Here is a 20,386-nt window from a genome sequence, read left to right on the forward strand (position 1 = left end):
GGAGGTCAAGGCTAGTTTGTTTGAAATGTGAAGTTTAGATCATTGGTTTTAGTTTTTCTATAGTGAACACTTCAAGCTCTCACTGCTCAAGCTCAATCCCAGACATTATAATACGTGTCTGCTTTTATTTTTTTGGTGGGGGAGTACACCCAGCAGTGCTCAGGGCTTCCTCCTAGCTCTCTGCTCACGGATCACTCCTGGTGGGGCTCAGGGGGGCAGAGGGGCATGTGTAGTGACAGCCTTGCAAGTGACAAGCTCTACTACTGCTGTGGTCCACCATCTGCTCTTTTCCACTAAGGGTCATCTCAGTGTGGCCAGGACACTCATGTAAAGGCCAATCTGCCCAGGAGCCCTGAGAGCACATCTTGGCTGCTTTGGTCACTGGGACATGTTCAATGGGCAGAGAATCCCCCTCAAAACTCATTCTGTTCAGTACTTCTCTCTGTTTTTCTCAGTACGTGCAGTGAAAACCCGGCACTCCTGTTGGGCCAGTGATGCTGCATCCAGTCCCACAGCTTGGCTTGGGCACACTTGCCAATGCCACCAGTCACCCCTGAAACGGCTCCTGCAGAGTGGAAGCCCCCAACCCCCTTTTTATTTTTAAGGAAAAGGCATCCCGGGTCAGAGAGACAGGGCAGCAGGTAGGGTATTTTTTTCCTCGCAGGCGGCCAACCTGGGTTCAATCTCTGGAATCACATATGGTTCCCTGAGTAAGCCCTGAGCATTGCTGGCCCCTCAAAGCAACCTCCCCCAAAATTAAAAGATAAAGGTGTGTGGTGGGGGGCGGGGGGGGGGGGAAGCATTCTCAGACTTAAAACTACGTGAGTGTGATTTTATTTTCTTGTGGTTCCTCTTTGTCAACGGGAAGTCAGTCTGGGTATCAGGTACATCCCCTCTCCTTTATATCACCATTCACTCTCTGCTGAATGACTTGGCAGGCAGATCCCACCTGGAAGCGAATCCCAGTCTTCACGCTAAGGCGTGTGTGTGTGTGTGTGTGTGTGTGTGTGTGTGTGTGTGTGTGTGTGCTGTGCGGGGGACCGCCTGGGAGCTCCCACAAGCGGGAAGGAGCCAGAGGTCCCCCTCAAGCCCTCGCTCAGAGCATCTCCCTGTCCCCAGACTCACAGAGATCAGAATCCCGGCACCGAGCACACAGATGTTTCATCCCCACCCCCACATAGTCCTGGGTCCCACTCTCCACTGAGAGGCAGCTGCTTTGGACCGCAAAGATCCACCAATGCGCAATGACCCAATTTTCATCCATGGAAGTTCCAAAGGGTCCAAAGGCAGGTGGAAAGTACCGGGAGATTGGAAAGAAAAAAAAATAATAAAATCCTGACTTCCTCTGTGCTCCTGAGAAGATGGAGCCAAGGGACAGTCTCTGCCCAGTTGTCCCCGCCTCCAACCCCATGCAGGGACGAGAATGAGACTGTTGGGAGGGAAACTTTGGGGACAGGCTCCAGGAGACCAGGAGGAGAGAGCGGGCACAGGTAGGCAGGAGGCGAGTTCAGGTTGGGGAGAGAGAGAGAGAGAGAGAGAGAGAGAGAGACCCTCAGAAATTCGGTCGCAGCTGCTACTACCGACACACCATCTCCCTTAATCACCTCAATTGTGCCTGTTATCCCCTTAATGAGAAACACAACTTGACTTCTAAGCCAGCAGAGAAGCTGGCAGAAAGCTGAAACCTGAAAATCAGCAGATCCAAGGCGGCGTGCAGCCCTTCCAATCGCCACGAAGCCACATCCAAAGGGCGGGAGGGCGGAGGGGGGCAGCGCCACATACCTTCAGACAGCAGCCAGCCACACGGGGCCCCGGCCAGGCACCGGATGGACGCGCTCGGGACCCGTCCAGAGGCCACGTCCCAAGTGCTCATTTCAATCACGTCAGAAAATAAACACGGGGCTTATTGATCGCACAGGAAAGGGACTGGGGCAGAGGAACGGCGCGTTGGGTAATCCGCCCTGACGGGGCCAGATACGATCCAGACCCCCAAACTCTCTGGTAACAGGGCAAACAGCAAGAGGGGGCGACCAGGGGTGGGGGGGGGGGAGTGGCTGGCGGCATCGCCAGATCCCATGTGGTGAATGAAGGTCCTGGTCGCCGTCTCACAGAGCCAGCACAGGCTCACCAAACCAGGCTCCACAGACGCTTGCCGTCTGCAGTGACTGTTTTCTGTTTGAGGACATTTAGGTCGGGGGACTCGGGTTGAGGAAATTAAGGGGCCAGGGTATCAAGCAAGGGAAGAGATGGAGGGACACACGTGTCCTGAAGAAGAGGGTGTCTGTGAGAATTTGTACTTGCTGTGGGTGCTGCACTGTCTGTGCACAGTATCCCAGGCTGCCTTCCCCACATCTCCCTGCCCTGGTTCCCGTTGCTCATGCCATCTTATAGGATTCGGGGACACGTGCGGAAGTCAGGGCCCGCAGGCCAGTGGGTCTCTCTCATACGCAACCAAGCCCATGTCCTGGTGTTATGTCCCGGGACGGGAGTTTCGCTCGCACATTGACCAGACTAGATGTGAGGATGCAAATACAAGGCACCCTTTCTTGCTAGCTCGAGCTAGGGTCCGAGTCTCATTCAACGCAGTGGAGTCTTGACAAAGGACCCCGACTTCAAATTCTGAGCAGCTTTGATAGGGGTTGGTTACATAACGGCATTTTTCCAGGAACTGACAATAAATATGTTTCCAATTCTGGTCCCTGTCCCGTCCGGTGGCTCCAGGGACCAACATTATATTTCCAATTCTTGGTCCCTGTCTGGTGTTATGTCCCGGGATGGGACTCCTCAGTCCTCTCTGCTTGAATGGGTGCCACTGCCCATGCCCCCTACTCTGATAGGCTGTTCCCACTGGTTGGTTTATCTGCCCAGGGTGATATTGTTTTCTGAGAAGTCGGGACTTTCTGATGGGGGAAACTCAAAACTCAGCTCAGTCTTTAAGTGGAACCTGTCATGGCTCCACTTCAGCCTCACATTGGGCCTGGCCCATGCCCCGGGGCAGAGCTCACCCCGGGAGGAAAGGCTCATGACCGAATCTGTGTTTCCTAAGCTGGGGCAGTGGCGAGCTGCATGTTCTGGGTCAGCTTGCAGAGCACAAAATGAACCAGTTCTCTGGACTTGCCTTGGGTTCCACCAGGTGGGCGGCTGTAGAGGAAGGGCATGTGGGTGTCTTGCCGAGGGAAGGCTCCGACGGCAGGTGAGGGTGGCCCAATGGTGGCAACCTGCTCTGGAGGGTGAGGGGTGGGAGCGCCGCCCGCCCCCCGACGAGATGGAGCCTACCTGAGGGTGCCTCTGAGCAGACACAGTATCCACCTGGCTTCCTTTTCCTCGGTCTCCCGTTCTGAGCCCACAGCCCCAGGCCTGACTCTCTCGCAGGAAGACCTTGGAAGCGGTTCAAGCTTTGCAGGGTTCTGCCTGAGGCTGGTGCAGCCTTGTGGAGGGGCAAGGGGCAGTGGGAACCTGTCCCCAGTGCCCGCCCCAGGCCAGTGCTGGAACCGCCACCAACTTCTCCCTCTCAGCAGGTACCCCAGGGGGCTGCCTACCTGTCCATGGCTTCCTGGGAGCCATTGGGCAGAGGAAAGCAAGGCAGCTGACAGGCACTCCACTCCCAGGTTCAAGGTTTTCTCTTGAGATGGGGGCTCCTGAGCTCACCCCACAGCCTCTGGGAACATCTGGCGGCCTCTGGGACATCCCCGCCATGGGGGTCCCGTGGTGACCCCCATCCCCCAGTGGCAGAGTATAGCAACAGCTTCACTTTGGGAAGCCTCGGTCCCCTGGCTCAGTGTTCAGGTCACCTTTCTTGTCCAGAAAGAGTTGAATGACGGGCCTCTGGGGCGGGGGTCTAGTTGCCTCCAGCTCACACCCCCACACAGGACAAACAGAGCTTTGCTCCTTTTTCGTTTGCCAGTTTGTTGTTTGGGTCGATCCCTGCAGCGTGCAGGCTCTGCTCTCAGGAATCGCTCCTGGCGGGGCTCCAGGGTGGCGGGGATCAAACTCAGGTCAGCTGTGTGCAAGGGAAGCGCCGTCCTCCCCACGGGACTATCTCCCCGGCCCCCAAGACAGAGCTCTTCTTTCTCTGCTCTCAAGACCCTGGGCTCAGCCAGCAGCCCAGTCTCCATATTCCCCCGCACACCCCCCAGCACACACACGACCCAGGCCCAGAGGGTTGGGGAAAGCTGTCAGCCCCCACTCCCACCCCTACCCTCTGCCCCCCTCCCAGTTGGGCTCCCAGAACCAGAGCCAGGCACTAGATCTCCAGAACTCATACCACCACCCCAGCTGACTCTGGCTCTCCCCTGCAGGGCTCTTGGGGGTGACCCTGGCAACCACACCACTAGGTCCCCTTGCTAGACCCTGCTGGCTTGCGGTAAGAGAGGGGATTCCCGGGTCCTTGCTAGCTTGAGGACAGTCAGGATGAGCCAGTGCCCTGGGGAGAAGCTGGGATTGGGGTAGTGAGCAACGACCCAGTGAATGCCGGTCACCCCTTCCTGCTCCCAGGCCTGCACGCACAGGCCAGCAGGATGTCCCCGGGGTTTTAGTGGACGCCACGTGCACGTCTTAATATCTCAGGATGCCTGGCAGCTACTGTATTGTGCAGGAAGAGTCCAGGAATGCTTCCCCCCCGCCCACCGCCAACACACACGTGCGTGTGCGCGCGCGCACACACACACACACACACTCTCTCTCTCTCTTTCTCTCTCTCTCCCCATCTCTCTCTCATTTTCCCAGTGACACACACTCTCTCTCTCTCCCCCCTCTCGTTTTCCCAGTGACTCTCTCTCTCTCTCTCTCTCTCTCTCTCTCTCTCTCTCTCTCTCTCTCTCTCTCTCTCTCTCATGTTTTCCCAGTGCAAGAAGTAATGAAACATGCTGTCCAAGAGCGGGATTAACGAAGCCATGAGGTGTTTTCATTATTTATTTTTGAGAGGTGGCGTTTGGGCCAGACCCAGTTGTGCTCAAGGGCTACTCCTGGCTGTACTTACGAGTGATCCCCAGGCAGTGCTTAGGGGACTGTAAGTGATGTCAGGGATTGAACCGGGGTCAGTTGCATGCAAGCCTTATTGTGCTCTCTAGCCCTAAATAGTTTCACAAAAATAAATAAATAAATAAATAAATAAATAAACAAACAAGGGGCTGGAGCAATAGTACAGCGGGTAGGGCGTTTGCCTTGCATGCGGCTGACCTGAGTTCGATTCCCAGCATCCCCTATGGTCCCCCAAGCACTGCCAAGAGTAATTCCTGAGTGCATGAGCCAGGAGTAACCCCCTGTGCATCGCCAGGTGTGACCCAAAACAAAACAAAAAAACCCAAAATAAAACCCCACAATCTTTATTTAGACCCTTTTCCTTCCTTCACTTTTCTTCTTTTGTCCCATCTCACCCCAAACACACACACACACACACACACACACACACACACACACACACACATACACACACACACACACACACACACATCCATGGTGACTTGACTGCTCCTGAAAACAGCCAGGGAGCAGCTCAGTTGGAACCTGCTCCATTTGGGGCAGAAAAACAGAGTTCTGCACGTCGCGATCCTGAGGACTCACACCATCACCTCACCTGCAGGAAGGAATGGGAGACTCTGAGAACAGGGGCTTTCCATTCCTTTCTTCATTTTCGCAGCACACTTGTGCGAGGCCCAAGAAAACCCATGTGGTCAGAACACAGACAGCCCCTCGTGTTAACCAGCCAGCAGTGGCTTCCCAGCCTGTCATTCATTTCTCGTGGGCCCGGCCCACCTAAGTCCTCGGGAGAGGCGGGGAGTGCGGTGGAGGGGGGCAGAGGCGAGCGACCGAGCACACGCAGCGGGCCCCACCCAGGATCCTTTTCTGTAGGAACAGACCAGTGGGATGCAATTTCTGGAAATAAAAAAAATAAAAGAGCTCTGAATCTGCAGCCAGCTGCTGTCTGCTGTAGGCCAAGCCAGGCCATTTTAATTAACATCATTGTTCCGCTTCTGCAACCAAGCTCTCTGGTGTCCCCCGAGCAGATGGGGCCGAGCCAAGCGTATGGGTAAAGTGTGGTGGTGAGCGGCTCGGAAATACACGGACGAGGGCTGGGCTGCCGAGCCCTGCCAGCATCCCTGGGCCGCCCTCACGTGGCCGAGGTCTATCCTGAACTTCACTCCGCTACCTGCTCACCTGGAGCGATAGCACAGCGGATAGGGTGTTTGCCTTGCACACAGCCAACACAGCTGACTCGAGTTCGATTCCTCTTGGAGACCAAGAGTATCTCTACCAAGAGTGTCCTGCCCGCACGGCAAAGCCTGATATGCTACCCGTGACATGTTCAAAATGCCAAACACAGTAACAACAAGTCTCACAATGGAGACGTTGCTGGGCCTGCTTGAGCAAATCGATGAACAATGGGAGGACAGTGACAGTGTCTTGACTGACCCTGGGCACAGCCCTGGAAGGTCACTGGGGGCTGGAGCAATAGCACAGCGGGTAGGGTGTTTGCCTTGCACGCGTCCAACCCGGGTTCAATTCCCAGCATCCCATATGGTCCCTTGAGCACTGCCAGGAGTAATTCCTGAGTGCAGAGCCAGGAATAATATCTGTGCATCGCTGGGCGTGACCCAAAATCAATCTATCAATCAATAATAAAATTAAATTTAAAAAATTAGAAGGTCACTGTGGGTGCCCAGCAGGGGACTCCAGTCATTCTAGAAGCTGCTCTGTGAAGAGGTCAGAGCGATAGTATAGCAGGCAGGGCAGGCATTTGCCTGGCATGTGGCCGACCCAGATTTGATCCTTGGCATCATCCCTTATGGTCCCCTGAGCACTGCCAGGTGTGACCCAAAAACAAACAAAGGAAACCTAAACAGAGAAGCTCCTTTGTGCCATGTTGCCCTGTCTCAACCCTCCTTCCTTTGGGGGGTAGGGAGGTCCTTTCCAAGGACGGTATTTGTGTGTGTATATGGGTGGGTGATGGAGGTGGGTAGGAGGTGGGGGTACACACCGGCGGTGCTCAGGGATTACTCCTGGCTCTATGCTCAGGGATCACTCCCGACAAGGCTTCGGGGACCATAGCCGGTGTTGGGGTTCCAACCTGGGTTGGCCATGTGCAAGGCAAGTACCTTCCCCACTATTCTATCACTCTGGCCCCCTTTCCATGGGGTTTTAACAACCTTACAAGTGCTCAGGTGAGACGCGGTCCCCTGGAGTGCCCTAGGAGAGCAGGGGAAAATGTTCTTTCCCTGTTGGAAGTGGTGAGTGGCCGCTGACGGGGCATATTTAGTGATGACAAGAGAGCTGAAGTGTTGCCCTGGGTGAGGGGGCACAGGCCACCCCGTTCTCACCACCCTGAACCTTAGAAAGTGAGCTAGGGGACCCCCAGAGAGGGGAGGAATCCCCCACATTTCTGCTGGGGGCTTAGATCGGAAACCGGCTGTTCATGTGTGTCCCAGTCCCTGCTGACCACATTTAGGCTGCTCCAGTGCAGGCGGGGACTCCCGGGGCACCAGGTGTGTGGCCTCCATGCGGGGGGATGCCCCCACCCCCAGCTTTGACCCAGATAAGTGACCCTTGCAGGGACACTAACAGTCCTCACCTGGCACTCTCCACGGCCACAGCGCTGGTCAAATAAAACAACATAAAGGGCATGTGGGGAAACCACGGGCCCCAAACCCGGCCCCTCCCTGTCACTCTGGGGACTCGGACGGGCCCACCGCTCCGCTGGGTTAACGATCTCCATACCCCGAGCAAGCGGGCCCGTGTTTTGTGTTCTGGGGACATGTGTTTCGGCTGAAGCCCAAACTGTGGCTAATCTTCCTATTAGAGTCAGAGAAATCTGTTTTGGATCCAGTTGCTAACAGTTGCCAGAGTGGGTTTGCTCATCAGCGTGAGCCTGATGTGGGGAAGAGCCACATGTGCGCCGCGATGTCCCCCGAGGCGGACGGTGGGTGACCCCAGGACACTGGTGCTGCCCATATGGTGACAGGTGACAGGGACCCCCTGCCTCCTCTCCTCACCTTCCTCCCGAAGGAGGAGGTGGGGCTCTCTGCTCCCCTAGGCTGCCCACTTCACCCGCTCAGGAGAGAGCCCGGCAGAGCCCCCTGGGGGGTCGGGGAGACCCCACTCGGGGGCCTGGGGTTTGCCCCTGCTGGTCCCAGCCTTCACCCCAGGGCGGGCAGCAGGCCACATCCCAGCCGGCCGCGAGTGTTCGACGAGTAGAGGAACAAGAGCGAGTTCTGACACCAAGAACCGTATTCAAGGCCAAGTAGAAAGGGAACTAGAAAATCCTTTTATTCATATCAAAGAGCCAAACCCGGGAGAGCTGCTGGTGTGACTCACTGGCTGGCACCTGACTGGGTGTTCTGGACACTGCACAGACCCTGAGGCTACCCCTCACCCCCTACCCCCAATCCTCATGCCCCCCAAGGGGGGGTGGGGGCCCATGCAACCCCACAGGGAGGCGGGCTCGGGCCCGAATTCTGAGCACCTTGGCTTCTCCTGAAATGGCTCTGACTGCTGTGAGGGTCCCTGTTCCCCCCACGTTCTCTTCCTGCCCTTGGTGGCACGTATCTTCTGAGCTGGCCCACACACACACACACCCTCCGTGCCAACCCCTGCCTCCCCCCCAGCTTCCTCAGGGCGGGCAGGAGGGACACAGGGCTAGACTGGGCACTGCAGGCTCAGGGCACCGTGGGGGACAGGGCCGAGACGCTGGACGCCAGGGCCGTGGTCCACTCTGAGATCCCTGGGTCTCAGGGGTAGAGGGAGGGCTCTGCCTCCCCCTCCTCCCAGGGTGTGCTTCACAGGCTGCCGATGTTGGGGAAACTCTTCAGCTTCTCAGGAAAGTCGTCCTTATACAGAACGGGGTCGGCCCGGTGCTCGACCACCTTGAGGGGCATGGTCCCGAAGACTGAGGCAAACTTGTTGATGCACTCGGACCTGGGGAGAGGGAGAAAAGGAGGAGGAGAGGCGTCAAGAGGCTCCCGACCCCGGCCAGCCCACCCCGTAATCTTCTGCCCCCCAAACCCCCTCACCCCCGCCCCCCCACTGGCCCGGGAAAGAAGCACAGAGGGACCCAGGGGTGCCCGACTCTTCCAGCAGTGGGAGGAAGGGGGAGGGGTGCCCCGGTGAGGAGGCCCTGGGACCCCCGGTAGAGGTCAGCACAGCTCTTCCCCTCCCCCCTGGAATTCCAGAATTCCAGTCATTCCCGGGGCTCAGGGCTCAGCACTGCAGGCCTCAGACCAAGGTGGATCAGCGGCCAACCCTCCTTAACCCCGTCCCTGCCAGCTGGAGAGAGGCAAAGGGTGGAGAAGAGCGAGGTGCGGGGAGCCCGCCACAGTGGGGGTGGGTGCTGCTGGCCCTCACCACAAGGGCCGGCCCAGCGGGGTCCGTTTCCTGACCCCCACCAAGCCCAGGGAGTCGCCTCTTCCGGGTTCGGTGGGACCAGTTCTGGTCAGACAGCTGCAGGAGGACAAACTGGTATCAGGGCCACCAGGCCAGTGGGTCAGGCAGGCAGCGAAGGGGACACCTCCAGGGAGGATTTCAGAAAGGCCACCCCCACCTCCTCTGTCAGGTGTACTGCCCCCTGCCCCGCCCCATCCTGGCAGAGTCCAGCAACCCCAATCCACGGGTCTGTGTCAGAGAGCTCTCGGGGCCACAGGGAGAAGCTGTTGCTGGTCCCCTCGGGTTCTCCTCTGTGGGGTGCTGAGTTACCAGAAAAGCCCCACCCTGAGCCTATGTCCAGGTAAGCTGGGTCATCAAGTTCACAGAGCAACACCAGGGTCAGATGACGTGTGCCGGACTGGCTTCCTTCCAGGGCCTTTCTATCCTCCAGAACCCCTCTCTGTGCCCCCACAATGGACTGACGGGGACGGTGCTACTAACACCCCCACGTCCCACTGGACCAGAGTCAAAATATGAGGAAGAGGAAAAAAGCCCAAGGCCGGCATCCCGGCTCCTGAGGCTAAGTCTTAATTGAGAGGTGACATGAATTCATTGAACATAATTCTTGGGTTGCAGTTAAAAACCGCTGGGCGCCCATTACCTGCCCCATAATTTACATGCATGACCATTTTGATTTCCTCCAAAGTATTCCCCTCTCCACACCCAAGGGCAGGGTCCACAGTAGCTCTACATTATAGGGCGGAGGACCACGCGGGGCTGGCAGAGATTAAGTGCCCAGACTGAGGGAGGACCCAGTGCTGGTTCCCAGCTGGGCTCGAGCCTCTGCCCTTCCCATCCCCTTCCAGAACCCGCGGGGAATGGAGAGGTCCCAGGCTGGCAGGTTCTGAAGGTAGCGATCAAGTTTCCAAAGAGAGGAGCAAACAGTACAGCAGGGTTAGGTGGCCTGGCACGTGGCTGACCCGGGGTTTGATCCCCAGCATCCCATATGGTTCCCAGGGCACGGCTAAGAGTGATTCCTGGGTGCAGAGCCAGGAGTAACCCACCCTGGGCATCACCGGGTGTGACAGCTCCCAACCAAACCCCAAACCAAATCAGAGATGTGGGGCTGGGGACAGACAGAGACGCCACATTCTTGGGGTCATGGAGGCTACTCTTGGCTCAGTGCTTGGGGGTGGGTGGCTCCTGACAGTGCCTGGGAGACTGTGTGGTGCTGGGGTTCAAACCCGGGGCTCTAGCGTGCAAAGCGCATACTCTAGCCCTATGCGCCATCTCTTCGGCCCTCGGGGGACATTGTCCGAAGTGTTGAGCCCTGCCACTGCCTGGTAACCTGTCACTCATGGGCCAGAGCAGTACAGCATGGCGGGGTGTGGGCATAAACACTGCCTAGGCCCCAGCATAGGGATTGTTGGGGAGTGCCCCCCCCCCCCCAATCAAGGTTGCTCTCCTGAAACATCAGGGTCGAAGCTTTGCAAAGGTATGCCGGCAAACAAGGAGATGCTGCTTGTTTCCGGCCACTGTACCCATGGAGAATGATGGCTGCTGGCAGAACGGGGTGGTCCCTGGCACCTCGGGGAAACTGTGGACCGGGGGGACCGCTTAGCGCTCCCCTTGCCTGCCCTCAGCCTCCTCCAGCTCACCCTGAGACTCTCCTGGCAGCTTCCCACAGCACTTCTCGCAATCTTCCCACACAGGGGAGCCGGGCAGCAGGACAGGCCACAGGAGAGTATGTGGGACATGCTGCTGGGAGTCCACCGAACGGTCACCTGGGCCGCTATTCTGCAGCCTCTGCATCTGCTGCGTGTTTTTCTAGAATACCCTGAGAACCCTCACAAGTCTCCCCTATAGTGCTGAGGGTGTCTTGGGAGGGGAGGGGTGGGTAGAAAGCACCTGGGATGTTTTCCTGTTACACACACACACACACACACACACACACACACACACACACACACACATCCCAGGAACCAGAGGCCCTTAGGGTCACTGCTGGGGAAACACCATGGCCACCTTCCACACACTGTTATTTCATCACACCCCGGCTGCAGCATCCAATAAAGGCTGGCGGAACCTCTAAGTGGAATTACAGTCGGTGGCTACTAAGAGTCTGTGGATAGTCACCCGTGCAATAAACAGCAGCGTCCCCATGTTAGGGGCCACAATGCTCTGCAGGGCAGCCGAGGTAAGCCGACCTGCTCAAGTCACAGAGCGAGTCAGTGTTAAATTTACTGTCTGGACAAAGACGGCCTTGGATCAGAATACTGCCTTTATTTTGTTTTGTTTGGGGGGGGGAGGGGTCACCAGCAGTGGGACTCAGGGTTTACGCCTGGCTCTGCGCTCAGGGGTCACTCCTGGCAGGGCTTATGGGGATCACATGGGGTGCCGGGGATGGTCTCCAGGCCGCCTGCACATGAGGCACAAATGCCCGCCCTGCTGTCCTACTGGCTCTGGCCCTGCTTTATTTTTTAATTCAACTGCCACGACTCTCTTGACCCTCGTGAAGGCACTGATGAGAACGACCAACAACAAATTCTTCTGGCTTTAAAGAATTAAGAATCAATCTTGGAACCGGATGCCAGACTGTGAAAGTGACTCTTTCAGGCAACTGAGAGTCCTGATCTTGGACCCCAAATTTAAATAAGCTTCAAAGAATAAATAAGCTTACTGAACCACACAACCTAACAGCATTAAGCTTGGAACTTGCAGAGTGCTCAACTCTTTACTGTTTTGTGCAATGTGTGCTTCGCCACCCTCCCACCCCCACAAAGGGAACTACAGAAAAAAACAAAAGGAGGCTGGAGGAATAGCACAGCGGGGAGGGCATTTGCCCTGCACACGGGCAACCCGGATTCGATCCCCGACATTCCATATGGTCCCCCGAGCACCGCCAGGAGTAATTCCTGAGTGAAGAGCCAGGAGTAACCCCTGAGCTTCGCTGGGTGTGACCCCAAAAGACCCCCCCAAAAAGAAAATAAAAAAAAGCAAAGGAACAATTCCACAGTTGGGACATCCCCTCGAGAAACAATATCCTCCCTCCTTTCCGGTCTAAGGGTCTTATTTAGTGATTCAGTGATCCACCCTCTAATCTAAACAGCCTTGTTTCCAGATTCTACCTGACGTCAAGACTGAGCTCTGAGGTGCAAGAGAGCAGGGCCAGGGTGCCTGCCTTGCACACAGTTGACCTTGATGTGATTTTCAGTATGCACGTAGTAAGCCAAGCACCACTAGGAGGGTTCCCTGAGCACAGATCCAGGAATAAACCCAGAGCACAGCTGGATGTGACCCAACACCCTCCCACCACCAAAAAATGTTATTCTCTTTTTTTTTCTTTTTGGGTCACACCCAGCAATACTCAGGGGTCACTCCTGGCTTGCACTCAGGAATTACTCCTAGCAGTGCCTTGGGGGACCATATAGGATCCTGGGGATCAAACCAGAGTCTGATCAGGTTTGGCTAGGCAAACACCCTACCTGCTGTGCTATTGCTCCACCCACTGCACCTCTCCCACAAAGTTGTTTTTTTTTTTTTAAGATTGATTTAGTTACATCTTCTATCAGAATTCCTAACGGGTTAGTCAGACTCACTCTCTGCCCACCCCCAGCTCAGACTCTCCGGCTCTGGTGGTGCCTGTTCAATCGGTGCCCTGCTCCAGTCTGCAGGCTCCCAGTTCCTCCCTGGGCCCATGAGCTCAGATAAGATGGAGCCTAGGTCCTGCAGGGCCTCTCTAGAAGATGCTGAATGACTCTCCAGTGCTGATTCTTCTCTAGCTCCTTAAGGTCTGGATTCCTCAATGTTCTGCCCCCTGACTTTTTTAAAAATTTTATTTTCATAAGGTTGTTCACATTAGTTGATTGCATTCAATATTTCAACACCAATCCCACCACCATTACACCTTTCCACCACCATTATCTTGAATTTCCCACCACCAGAATTTATTTTCAATTGCTTATTATGAATATAATGAGAAGTCATGCGGCCGCCTTTGTGGCCGCACACTTCTGGAATTCTAAAATCGTAAATGGTTGGGGTCCAGAGACATCTCTGTAGGGAGCTAATCCATTTTGAGATTCATTTGTTTGTCACTGGATCAAGGCTGTTGATGTGTTGAGATGGTGCCCGGAGGCAGATCGTGGGTGTGACAGCCAGAACCCCAAGGGGGTGGGGAGACAGGGAGGGGTGACCCATCTCTGCTACCACCATGTGGCCTGGAGTCTTAGTCCTTAAATTCACGTATCTGGGTTTTGCTTCTGGAAGCTCATGGCCATCGGGGTTTCATCTGGAGTGGGCAGAGAGGGCTCCATCTGAGGTGCGCCAGTGGAACTGACTTGGTAAGGGGTCCAGAGAGATCTCCGGTGAGCTACTGTTCTACTGTCTTCTGGGATTCACTGCTGTGTCTCCTGTTCCTGACTTTTTCACCCGGTTGCTTCCCACGACCAGATGTCTTCCCCAAATCCTCATTTTAAATTTTCCTTCTAAAGTTCTTGCACCACATTGCTAAGGCCATGCTCCCTGTCCCTGTCTGCAGATAACTCAAGTGCACGACCCCCAAGCCATTGACTCCGCCCAAGCCTAACACCTTCTGCTGCCCTTAGGAATCACATGGTCTGAGGGGCAAGCCAGTCACAGCAGTGCCCCTGTCTTATGTAACATCAGAATCAGAGTGAACACTCTGTCAACTCCTTCTTCATCACCTCTGCCTTTCTGTCTGGGTGAAAATCAAGCTTGGGGAGAAAAGAGAATCTTGCAATTTAATCCTTCTCCTTCTTTCTGCATTGTTTCATCGAAGCCTTAGAACTGTTCCTTCTTCCATCTTGTCATCCCATGCACTACTGTATCCTACACACTACTCGGTCTTACTAAGCAAACCCACACGCTTTATTCTACCATATGTACTATTCTATCCTACATACTACTCAAGCCACACGTTATCATATTACACTACACATTATTCTAACTATGTGCTACTCTGTCTCGCATTACTTATTCTATGCTACGTACTATTCAAGCTACACACTGCTCTATCCTACATTCTATCCTCTATGCTACTCTACCCCATGAACTCTGAAACTACACGCTACTCTGTCCAATGTTCTACTCAAGCGACACACAATTCTATGCTATGTGCTACTCTGTTCTAAACACTACTCCCAAATGAATCTCAAAGCAACACTCAAGTCAAGTTGCTCCCTATTGAAAAACCTCAATGGCTTACCAGAGTGTACAGAATGAAGGCCCAGACGTCTCCAGTGGGTAGTCAAGACTTTCTGCAGTTTGGCTGGAATGAGTTATCTGCCTCAGCCCAGCCGCACCCCCGAGCCGCTTGCCAAATACACGTCGCCTTGCTGGCTGGCACCTCTGACCCTCATGCCTCTCCCGCCTCCGGCACAGACCTCTCATCTTGTCCACTGTTGCCGGGCAGAACCTGACTGTTCTCTGGAGACTGATGGTCAGAGTTGGCTCTTTTAAGAAACGATTCCTAATTCCTAACTTAGCAAGAGGCACTGTTCCCTCCTTTGAACCAGGATAACGCTTCAAGTCTCATGGCACTTAGGAGGGAAAACTCTGATTAAGCTGCACACACATTTACTAGAATTCAATTCAATTTTATTTTATTACAGTTATCTCTACACCTCACATTCGAGATGTGTGTGTGTGTGTGTGTGTGCAATTTGTTGCTATTAATTATAGGCTCGGGAATAATCTGACTGAGTCAAAGAACATCTAGGCTATCGCCTATTTTATTCTCTAAAGCTTCTTTTCAAAGAGGAGAGTTCTACGCTCTTTTCTTCAGCGTTTAAGAATAATTCTATCCCACTTACATGCCTCTCGCTGCATGTTGAGGCTTTTTACATGTGTTGTCATCTCCCTGACGCCAGATAAGAATTGTTCAGCCTCTGCACTAATGTCATTGACATTGTCAGGCCAACTTCTCCTTCTAAGTCCTTTTGGAAGCACAGAGCCCCACCATATTAACTTTGCCCAACCAATAACCTATTAGTTTAGTGCGATGAATTCCCCAAAATACAGAGCATGGGATCAGACTTAATAGTGGTTTTCTTGGACCACAGCGATGGAACAGAAGGTAGGGCACTTGCCTTGCACGAGGCCAACCAGATTTTATCCCTGGCACACCACATGGTCCCACGATCCCATCAAGAGCACATCCTGAGCCCACCCTGAGCCTACCCTGAACCCACCCCAAGCACAGAGCCAGGACTAAACCCTGAGAACAGCCAGGGGCAGTGGTCCAAAAACAAACAAATAAAGCATGGTTTTCTTGGACTCCACTAAACTAGAATTGGGGTCCCTTTCAAATGATCTAGACAGTTAATTGTTGAGTTCTTGACTGTGTCATACGTACAAGTGTGAATAACATTTCCAGAATCATAACATAGCTACTTCTCACTGACAGTGGCAAAATGCACATAATTTGAGTAAGAAATATGAGTGGATAGCATTTAGAGAGTAGCAGTAAGAAGAGAAGGAGTAAGGCATGACATTAGAGAAGAATGAAGCCAACTGAACTTTCTGTACGAGACCCAAAAAAAAAAAAATTAGAAATCCCTCTCTGCTTGAAGGATTTTAATATTGCTGACAGATTTCAGAAATGAATGGCTGCAAGCAGATGTGTATGTGACTGGTGGAGACTGGAAGGGGATGTCTTATTCTGGAAGGGCCTGTAACACACTCTGACAGCCTTCCAGTCCCTTGACGCTAGAGCTACTGGATATCAGAAGGAGTTTACTGTCTTGCATAAAGAACTGCCTTTTGGAAGAACCCGACTGAATGCAGGAGCCTGGAAGTTTGGGGACTTTGGGGATACATGTGAGACTGATTATATCTACTGCCCAGCAGTGATGGCCTCTCCTGCCCCTCCCAGGCCTCCTGTGCCATATTCCACCCCGAGATGCACCCCCGAGTAAGTGAATCTCAATGCAGGGAGCGTCCCGGAGGCCCCCACCCACCCACTCACCCACCCACCCACGGAGCTGCTGTGCAGCTCTGTTCCTGCAAAACGCTTTGGCTGTACCCACAAAAGCAAAGCTAACCTGTCTTTGGTGGGTCTGGTGTAAATTTTTAGAATCCGATTTTTACTCGAGCGTGGAAATGGCAGCCCTGTAAAACCAGCCAGTGATTTCCCTGGACTGAACCAGCTCCCTGCTCACGTGACTGCGGACGGATGCCTCACGGCACAGCCTGCTCGGAGCATCCTTGGGTTCCAGAGCTTAAGGCCGGCTGTACTTTTTAAGACCCTTCCAGCCATTACAAATTGAGCGAGGAGCATTCCAAATTAATTCTTGGGTGACCTGGGCCTGAACTAACCCAAATTCCCACACTGCAGAGAGGCGATGGCTAGGGCGGCCAGCTGCCGTCCTTCTATCTCCAGCCAAATCCCATAAACGAGGCCTGGGCAGGGAAGGGGCCTCAGCGGCAAGGGCGGGCTCACTCACTCACCTCTCCACCATGTGTGTCTGGTCCAGCGAGAGCCCGTCGATGGCCGTGCACTCGGGACATTTGAATTTCTTTCGTGGTGTTACCTGCCGGAGCAGCAGAAAAACATACCCAGCCATCAGCTCCCTGGGCTGTGAAATCGGGCTTGTGGCCCCATGCGACATGCTTGCTGTGTTCTGTAAGTGGAGAGGCAGGTCCCCCCGTGTGCAAACACACACACACACACACACACACACACACGCGCACACACACATGTACACATGCACGCGCACACACGCACATGCATGCACGCATGCACACACGTGTGGGCGCACACACCTCACGCTCCTCCCTTCAATCCTGTCTGGCTTGGCCAAGGGCAGAACTCACCAGGGCCCAATAAAAAAAAAAAAGGCTTGGAAGGCTTTTGCCTTCTGTAACGGGAAAGAAGTGGTGATGACAAGCTCCTTAATTCCTGTTTAATGACTGTTTTCTCACTGCCAAGGTCCTTGTATAAACACCATTTGTTCTTGCAGCCATAAGGGCGATGAAATACAGCTTCCCATAACTTTCACCGTAACCTTCCTCCCCACGGGCGCTCGCTGTCTGCCGAGCTCATGGCGAACGCCCTGAGCAGCGGCCCATTCTGGGCGGGACTGGGGTCCTCGGCCATTACCGCGAACTGGGGAAAGAATTCAAGGGCCCCTTACATGCTGTCTCTCCCTCCCACCCGCCCAAATCTTCAACTTGGAATGGGTTCTTTTCAAGTGAGCTTGTGGGGGGCAGGGGGGAGGTGGAGGGGCTGCTCCCCAAACATAGTCTATACTAGAGAGAAAAGTCAGCCACCAGGGCAAGGCTAAGGCACTAGGAATCCCTAGTTCTGAGGAGGAGGAGGCAGACACAGCTGAAAAACATCCTGAAGCCTGTCAAAAAGGCAAATTTGGTACAGACTTCCGTGCAACAGCCAGGATGTCCACATGGCCATGTACATATGTACCTGCATGCACTGATACTTTTACACACACACACACACACACACACACACACACACACACACACACACACACACACTCGAGTCTTTCTGCTCCTGAATTTCTCTGCTGAACAACTTGGCCCCTGTTTGGTGTTCTTATGATCTTTATTAGTACTTGAATAAACATGTGGAGAAAAGACATAACAAAAAAAATGCCCTTAAAAAAAAAAAGGCAAATTTTGAGATTGGAAAGGGGCGGGGTGGGGAGGGGGAGAGGGGGCAGGACCCAGTGTTCATTTAAAACTAATCTCTCGATTTACATTCTTTGGTTTCCCTTGGTGAGACAGAGGCTCACTGAGTGATTTAGAGCTGGGGGTGGGGTAAGGACGGGGTCAAGTCATGCGAGACGAGAGGACAGTCAGGCTCCTCTGGCTCTTCAGTCCCTTTGGCTTCGCTCACCCACGGAAGGCGAAAGACGAGCACAGGTGGGGTCCGAGTTCCCAAGCGCAGCTCCCGGCCAGGGATGAGCCCAGTATGGGGGACCGGCCTGGCTGCATGGCCTGTTTTCACAGATGGAATCCCAGGACCTACTCACAGCCCAAGCAGACGCAGCCAAGGTACCTGAGGGGCTCAGGCTGGAGGACAGGGTCAGGTTGAGATGCTCAAGCACCACATAGGTGGCCCTCCCTCCGACTCCTAGCACCACCAGGAGTGACCCCTGAGCAAGGTGCCTGAACACTGCAGGGTGTGGCCCCCTGAACCAAGAAAAACAAACTAAACAGACACCTCAGGATCAGCTGTGAGCCAAACATGCATTTCAAGAACAGATATCCACAAACACATATGCACTCTCGGTTATCAGGGTGTGATGGGAAAAGGTACTTTTTTAAAACCTGTAATTGGTATTTTAACACAATGTTGGTATGGGCACAGCTACAGGTATTATTGTACCAAGTGTGCTACTCTTGTCAATTTCTATAAGAAAAAATAAAGACCGGCCAGGGATACAGCCGAAGCACATGCCTTATATGTGTGAGGGTCCGGTTAGAGGTTTAATGAAGCAAAAACAGTACACCAGAAGCAAAGCAAACCAGATCAAATCCAAGAAAGATTCCAAAATCAGTTTTGACAATGAAACTCAAATTAAAAAAAAAAAAAGCCAAATAGATAGTACAGTGAATAGGGCATTTGCCTTGCATGCAGCTGACCCAGGCATGCAGCTGACCCAAGTTTGATTCCCAGGATCCAATATAGTTCCTTGACCCTGACAGGAGTAATTCCTGAGTGCAGAGCCAGGAGTAACCCTGAGAAACACCGGGTGTAATCCAAAAACAAAAAACGAAAAACAAACAAACAAAAAAACCACGTTTATCCAACTGCACTGCCACTGCCCTCCTCGAGCGGACCCAGTAATGTCTCCATTGAGAGACTTCTTGTGACTGTGTTTGGCATATTGAATACTCTCGGTAGCTTGCCAGGCTGTCTGAGAGGGGCGGAGGAATCGAACCTGGCTCGGCCGGGCTGGCTGTGCGCAAGGCAAACAGCCTACCACTGTGCTATCACTCCAGGCGTTTATCCAAGGGCCCTCATAACCTTGATTTCTGCTACTAGAGATTAAAAAATTGCAGGGGAAAGAGAACTATAACAAAAGAAGCAAAGGAAGCTCTGTTTATTCATTCAACTATGTATCTTTGTTTTGGGGCAACACCCAACTGGGCTCAGCTCAAGGCTTATTCTGGCTCTGCACTTAGGGATTAGTCCTGGCAGTAAATGGGGAACACAAGGGTGCCGGGCATTGAATCACAATGGCTGTGTGCCTGGCAAGTGCCGTGACCACTGGGCTATCTTTCCGGCCCCAAATGAGCTCTTTTTAAAGGATTGGAGCCTCCCCCTCCAGCACATCAACCTGAGGCTCTGCAAACTGAAAGCTTTGGGGCGTGCGGTTCACCTTGTCCTCCACTTCCTCCTACCTAAGGGAACCCCCACAGGTGCAGGGCAGTAGGTGGGTGGGCCTGGACACCCCGTACCTTGATGACAGCCTTCCCCGTGACGTTGGCCACCAGGAAGTTCATGGCGATGTCTTCACAGTTCATGTGAGCGTCGACCCAGTTCTTGATGTCCCCGGGCATTTTGTAGGTGTACAGGTAATTGAAATACTGTCGGGGGAGACAAAAAGAGCCGTGTCAAGGGGCGGTTCCTTCCTTGGGCCATCACAAAAAAGGCACCCAGGCCGTGCCTGGGAATGAGTTTCCTCTCATACAATGGATCCTATGGCTGTGTCCACCAGGATGGTGAAAGGAGCAGGTGCTGTTAGCAGGTGCTTCTGATCCAGAGACTCTGCACCCCAAGTGCTGCCTTTCTTTTAGACACTGCTAGTCACAAGGAGATGTACAGCCAGGAGCCCTTGCAGGAGGCAGCTACTGGACTGATGACAGTGTGGCAGGCGACATCAACCCTCTCTAGACACACTCTGAATCTTCCTTTTCTTTTCCTTTCTATTTTTTTTTTGTTTGGGGGCCACACCAGGCAGTGCTCAGGGTTTACTCCTGGCTTTGTGCTCAGGGATCACTCCTGGTTGAGATCGGGGAACCATATGTGGTGCCAGGGATCAAA

At 53.8% G+C, this 20,386-nt stretch overlaps 1 protein-coding gene across 2 annotated transcripts in view; it reads right to left on the reverse strand.

Moving 5' to 3' along the window:
* Window positions 1-8,285: 8,285 nt before the first annotated feature.
* EXT2 (exostosin glycosyltransferase 2) overlaps window positions 8,286-20,386 on the reverse strand; it is a 129,616-nt gene continuing 117,515 nt past the window's right edge. Inside the window, exons 12-14 of one of the 2 annotated variants that reach the window (XM_056131308.1) lie at window positions 19,801-19,929; window positions 16,825-16,907; window positions 8,286-8,910 (exon numbers count right to left, since the gene is read on the reverse strand). In XM_056131308.1, coding sequence (XP_055987283.1) covers window positions 8,772-8,910; window positions 16,825-16,907; window positions 19,801-19,929 — 351 coding nt within the window. In that variant the 3' untranslated portion in view covers window positions 8,286-8,771. The remainder of the gene's footprint in view (window positions 8,911-16,824; window positions 16,908-19,800; window positions 19,930-20,386) is intronic. The other variant, XM_056131317.1, reaches the window with a different exon arrangement.

The sequence above is a fragment of the Sorex fumeus genome, unplaced genomic scaffold (assembly GCF_029834395.1).
Source record: "Sorex fumeus unplaced genomic scaffold, SorFum_2.1 ptg000007l, whole genome shotgun sequence".
In the NCBI taxonomy this organism is placed as follows: domain Eukaryota; kingdom Metazoa; phylum Chordata; class Mammalia; order Eulipotyphla; family Soricidae; genus Sorex; species Sorex fumeus.